The sequence below is a fragment of the Crocuta crocuta genome, unplaced genomic scaffold, assembly GCF_008692635.1.
Source record: "Crocuta crocuta isolate KB4526 unplaced genomic scaffold, BGI_CrCroc_1.0 scaffold1194, whole genome shotgun sequence".
In the NCBI taxonomy this organism is placed as follows: domain Eukaryota; kingdom Metazoa; phylum Chordata; class Mammalia; order Carnivora; family Hyaenidae; genus Crocuta; species Crocuta crocuta.
The window spans coordinates 11,881-18,015 of NW_027532433.1; the positions used below are offsets into that span (position 1 = coordinate 11,881).

At 57.5% G+C, this 6,135-nt stretch overlaps 1 protein-coding gene across 1 annotated transcript in view; it reads left to right on the forward strand.

Moving 5' to 3' along the window:
- The window catches only part of LOC144244163 (uncharacterized), an 8,164-nt gene extending 6,697 nt beyond the window's left edge, over nucleotides 1-1,467 (forward strand). The window contains exon 4 of the mRNA XM_077779389.1: nucleotides 1,403-1,467. Within this exon, the coding sequence (XP_077635515.1) occupies nucleotides 1,403-1,467 (65 nt within the window). The remainder of the gene's footprint in view (nucleotides 1-1,402) is intronic.
- The last annotated feature ends 4,668 nt before the right edge of the window (nucleotides 1,468-6,135 follow it).

Genomic DNA, 6,135 nt, shown 5'->3' on the forward strand with positions numbered 1-6,135 from the left:
CCAGAAAAGTACCCGGGACCTCGGGGAAGTGTGTGTCCACGGTGAGTGTTCCTGCCTGAGGGGAGGGGACTCCCGGGGCTCAGGTCCCCCTGGTGAGGGTTCTGGGTTCTGTCTCCAATGTTTATTGTCACCAACTGCCCCCTGTCACCTCGTCCTGGAGGCGGGCAGTTGCATCCAACTTGCTTCTGCCTTTCAGTGTCTTATCCTGCTCCTCTGCACCCCTCACCCCTGCTGCTCCAGGCAGTCCCTCTGCATACCTCTCTCTTCATCCATCTGTCAGTTCTTATGTGTCTAAGCAGGATTCAAGGAAAGCGAGTAGGGGTGAGTCAGTGGTGTGTGGCAGCTGAGGGAGGCTCCCCAGCCGCTGCCTGCAGGGCTCAGGGCTCGGGGCTCCTGTGCCCGGTTGTGGCCTCAGGGACACACGTCCCCCCCACGTGCTCGCCTGGGTTCCCGGATGTGTCCTGCTCTCCTCAGCCCCGGGTTCTGGTCATGCTGTTCCCTCTGCCGCCAGACCTTCCACGTCCAGAGTCTCCCTTCCCACTCACTCCCGTCCANATTGGATGCTCTGGACACACAGCACGTTCAGGCTGATCACTGCCCTATTCTTGGCCTCAGGCCAGTCAGTGAGTGTGAGCAACTGTCGCTCTGAGCCATTTCCCTGGTCATCTGGGGACTCACACTGACCTCTACTCTTCAGGTCTCGGGGGTGAGGCCAGAGGCCCAGAGAGCCAGGTGGGGAGGGGGCAGGAGGGAGATGGAGGCCCTGAGGGTCATGGGTGGGAGAGACCCAGGCTGAGCCCCGCCTGCAGCGCCCTGTCCTGACTGTCCCTGTGGTCAGCTGTCCAGCAGGGAGGTGCAGGGTGTCTGGGCCGCCTCTGCCCTCCCAGCAGGTGTGTGTCCAGGGGTGCGGCCTGGACCTGCAGTGCTGATAAGGGGGGTGTGGCAGCAACTCCCTCCCCCTCCCTCCTGCACCCCCAGTGTGTCCACAGAGCAGGGAGTGACAGGACTCATCCTGAGGCCCCCAGGTATTGGGTCAGAAGACGAGAGTCCTTGGTAGCTGGCCCTGTCTTCTGGTGCCTCAGTTTCCCCTCTCTGGGGATGTTGCAGTGGGAGGAGGACAGACCCTGTGAGTGGGGGCGGGGCCATGACACCTTTCCCAGTGACTCTGGCAGGTTAAGGCTTCTTGTCACTCCCACTCCTCCCTGCTCGCTGCTCTGCCCTCACCCCTACCCCCTGCCCTAACCTGTCTCCCAGTGAGCCCTTGTGGACCCCCAGCAGCAAACACCAGAGGGACAGGCAAGGGACCCCCAAGAGCCTGGCAGACAAACTCACTGTGCACCCTGCACCTGCAAGGGCCACCCTGGGGCCACCCTTCCTCATCAACGCCCTCCCACCCCACCAGACTGGCTGCCCTCAGGGCTCTTCTCCGGACCCAGCCAGACCCAGACGCGGAGAACCAGGCAGTGAGGCTGGGAGCGACCTGACCACAGGGTGGGCTATGTTCAGGGCACCAGGCCAGGGTCTCCCTGAGTCTCAGCCTCAGCAGGCACAGGGCCTGTGGATGACGGTAGTGCACATTGCCCCCTGGTGGAAGACGCTGCAGCGGCGGCCGTGCACAGTCAGGTGTCCCAGCCCCGCCCTCAGGGCCCCAGGGAGCAGGTCCCTCCTGGACACCGCAGGGCGGACAGCACAGCCCTCCCTCCGGCCCAGGCCAGGGCAGCTCCGCTCAGAGTCAGGTCTGAGAAAGGAGTTCAGGAGCCCAGTTCTATCCCGGAGCCCGGGGCGTGCCTCCCACCTGTCCCCTGGTGTCTCACCTGCCCAGCAGGAGGTGGGTCACTGGGCAGCTCTGAGGCCCTTCTGACCCCGGGATCCCGGGTCTCTAGGTCAGATGGAGCTGACCTGGCTCCCTGACACCTCTCTGATCTCCGTCTCCTCCCTGTCTTGCCAGGGCTCACGTAGGCTCTGGGCAACTGCCCTCTGGCTCCTGAACACGAGAGGCCACGTCCCGCCTGAGGCCATCACCTCCCCCAGGCAGGCAGTTCCCCAGATGTCCAGGGTCACTCCTCACCTCCTGCGGGTCTGTTCTCAGAGGTGTCCTTGGTGACGCCTGCCCTGACCTCCTGGTGTGACCCTGAAGCCACACTCCCAGGTCCTGAGTCTCCCCACCCGCTCTTTTCTCCAGAGCCCCATGACCCTTCTGCATTGTGGGCACCTCACAGGGCCTGTCTCCTCCTGGGACAGTGAGGGGGCAGAGCCTGTGCCAGGAACTTCCTGGACCTGCCTGTGCACCTGGCTCAGGGGATACACACAGCAGGTGCTCATGAGCAGGTCGTGCAAGGAAGGATCCGTCCGAGAGGGTATGGCTTGGTGGCCGGCAGCCCCCCCTCAACAGCTCACATCAGTGCATCCATGGGGTCCCGCTGCTGGGACCAGAGAGGGCTCAACAGAAAGGAGCAGCTTGTCCATGAGCTGCCCTGTGGGGAGAGGGGAGGGGCTGGTGGGGAGAACACGGCCCCCCAGGCCGCTGTCACTCACCATGTCCAGAAATGGGCACCTGATTTACCTGCATCAGGATTGTCAGTGCGACCCAGGGGGGTGGGTTCTGAGAGACCCTCCTCCACATCAGGGGGTGGGCCCACAGGTCAGAGGAATGTGGGAAATGTGGGGACATCTGTTTATTTATTTACCTTTTCTAGATGGGTGATCTTGAAAGGTGACCTATTATTTCAATTTTTTTAGAGTTTATATATTTATTTTATGAGAGAAAGAGCATGGGAGGGGAGGGACAGAAAGAGAGAGAATCCCCTGCAACCTCCAGGCTGCCAGGGCAGAGCCCACTGGGGGATGGAAATCACAAAACTGTGAGATCATGACCAAAACCGAAAACAAGAGTTGGATGCTCAACCGACAGAGCCACCCAGACGCCCCAGGAAACAGTTTAGATGCTTTAATCGGATTTCACAACACATATAACCCCGGGATCCACATTCTTCTTTCTCTTTTGGAGCAAAATCCCTACGGAGCTCCTGCTAATCAGCGTCTGATTCTTGGTCTGCTCTGGGAAACTCCCACTTACAGGATAAAGCTTGTGTCAGAGCAGGGCCCCCAGGCTGTTGCCGTCCCTTCTGTCCCTGTGCCGGGGCCTGGGCCTGCTGGGCAGAGGGGAGGTGCATGCTCAGTGGAGTAGGTTGGGGTGGCAGGAACAGGCAGCCCTCTCTGGCCGGAGCTGCGGGAACTGGGTGGTCAGAAGCCCGAGGAGCAGAGTCAAGCAGGCAGGGCCTCCAGCTCTGACCTGAGCCTCGAACCCCTTCCGGAGAAGGCGGCTCAGAGCCCAAGGCCTCGTCTGTGGGGCNCAGGGTCCCCTGAGGTGGCAGGTCGTTGGTGATAGTACCTGGACCTGAGAGAAGGTTTTGCCCCCTGGAAGGAGCCTGCCTTCAAGGACTGAAAATGGCGCCCGGTCAACAGCTCACCTGCTCCCTGGTGAGGCCTCTGTGGGCCTGTCCATCCCTGCCTGCTCCCCTCTCTGGGCTGGGGGTGCAGTCATCCCTGTCAGTCTGGTGGAGAATCTCTGAGAGGCAGGGTGGGCGGTGCTGGGGCCCCTGTAGAGCTCCTTATGTCTCGTCCCCCCTCCAGAGCACCCCCATCCCACCTGGTTCCCCCAGGAGCACCCCATGCCCCCTGGTCCCTTTCCCTCAGAACATTCCCAGCTGCAGCCCCTGCCTGCCTCCCCCTCCTGCTGTAGGACCCTGAGCAAGTCACCTGCCACCGCGCACCTGAGATTTCTCCTGAGCCAGAGAGGATGCTAACGGACTGACTTCAACAAGCTCTTCATGGAGTTAAATGAAAAAACGATGAATCTGTGTCTAGCATTACGTACTCAAGTAGTAGCAGCCATTATAAAGAGAAAGTCTAGGGGCTCCAGGGTGGCTCAGTTGGTGAAGGATCCGTCCTGGGCTCAGGTCATGTTCTCGAGGTTCATGAGTTCAAGCCCCACATGGGGATCTGTGCGCACAGCTCAGAGTCTGGAGGCTGCTTTTGATTCTGTGTCCCCTCTCTCTCTTCCATCTCCCAGTTGCACTTGCTCTGTTTCAAAAACAAATATGTTTATCGATTTATTTTTAAAAATTTAAAGGGTAAATCTAGGGGTGTCTATCTGGCACTGTCGATGGAGGGTGCGACTCTTGACCCGGGGATGGTGAGTTCGAGCTCCACTTTGGGTGTTGAACCTACAGAAAAAGTAGTCTAAGGTTTGTTACCTTCAATTTAAAAAAATTGATGACACTGGAAATAACTGTTCTGTGTTCTCTCTGGAAGACAGCTCCTATGACAAAGACAGTATTATACACACATGATTAAATTGGAGCAAAAGTGTCCAGAAAAAAAATGTCTCCCTCCTCCCTTGTTTCCCCAGCCCCTCTTCTGCAGGGAACCCGTCCATGTGCTCACAGTTCACTGTAGCTACTGTGCTTCTCAAAGCTACTTTGTATCAACAATCCAGACACATCAATGTTTTCTGGGCCACTAAGTGACATTACTGTAAAGAAGTGCACTCAGGTGTGATTCGTGTACACTCAGGTGTGACATATAAACCCAGGTGTGACATATGCACTCAGGTGTGGCACAGGTAAACTCAGGTGTGACACACACTCAGGTCTGACACAGGTGGATCAGGTGTGACATATACACTCAGGTGTGGCAAAGGTATACCCAGTTGTGACATGTGTACACTCAGGTGTGACACATGTGCACTCAAGAGTGACACATGTGCACTCAGGTGTGACTCAGGTGCCATCAGGTGTGACACAAGTACACTCAGGTGTGGCACAGGTACACTCAGGTGTGACATGTACACTCAAGTGTGACACGTGTACACTGAGGTGTGACATGTACACTCAGGTGTGACACATGTGCATTCAAGAGTGACACATGTGCACTCAGGTGTGACATATACACCCAGATGTGGCACAGGTGCTCTCAGGTGTGACATATACACTCATACGTGACACATACACTCAGGTGTGGCACAGGTACACTCAGGTGTGACACGGGTGCGCTCAGGTGTGACACATGTGCACTCAGGTCTGACATATACACTCAGGTGTGGCACAGGTACACCCAGATGTGACATGTGTACACTCCGGTGTGACATATACACTCAGGTGTGACACATACACACTCAAGTGTGACACATGTACACTCCGGTGTGGCACAGGTACACTCAGGTATGGCACAGGTGTGCTCAGATGTGAAACCTGTGCACTCAGGTGTGACATATACACTCAGGTGTGACATGTGCACTCGGCTGTGATATATACACTCAGATGCGACACAGGTGCACTCAGGTGTGGTACATATGACAGAACATGATGTGTATGCACCCACATGTGATGCATGCACACCCATGTTTGGTGTGTGTGCACCCAGGCTGGGGTATGTATATCTCCTTGTGCAGAGAGTCTGATCCAAGGCTACTCAATGCGACCGTGTTTACAGAGCAAAGAGCAATGAACTCTCAGTCACACGTGGACAGAACTCGAATCCAGGAGGGGCCACGCACAGCTGTTAAATGAGACACTTCCACGTGTGCAGACTGTTCAGACTGCTGGCCCGAGGCTGCCCTCTGTCCACGCCGCGTGGGCGTCCCCACAGCGCAGCCCCAACATGGCAGCAGGCTCGTCCCAGCAGCGAGAGACAGTCTGTGAGCGAGACGGAAGTCACGCTCCTGGGAGACCTGCTGTCACTGAGTGACGTCCATCACTGTAGCTGAATTCCGCTCCTCAGAGCAAGTCAGAGGGCGCCGCCCCCGCTGCAGGGCCAGGGCTCCCACGGCGTGTGGGCGGTGGGGCCTCTGCAGCCACGGAGGAAGCTCCTCCTACACTTGTGCACTTGACATTGTCCCAAATGTGCTCGGTGCTTTCCATCTTTGATGTCATCACATTCAGATTCTCAGCGTCAGGTGGTGAGGACACTCGGGTGAGCAGTTCAGGACCGTGTTCAAGGGGACGCCCCACCAGGACCAGGACGTGATTCCAGCCTCGCTCCAGGTTCACGCTCTGTCCTGCCCCCCGGAGTCAAGGGATCCACTGGGTGGAGTTCATTACCACGATGGAGTCTATGGTTTTCTCCTCGTTCTTT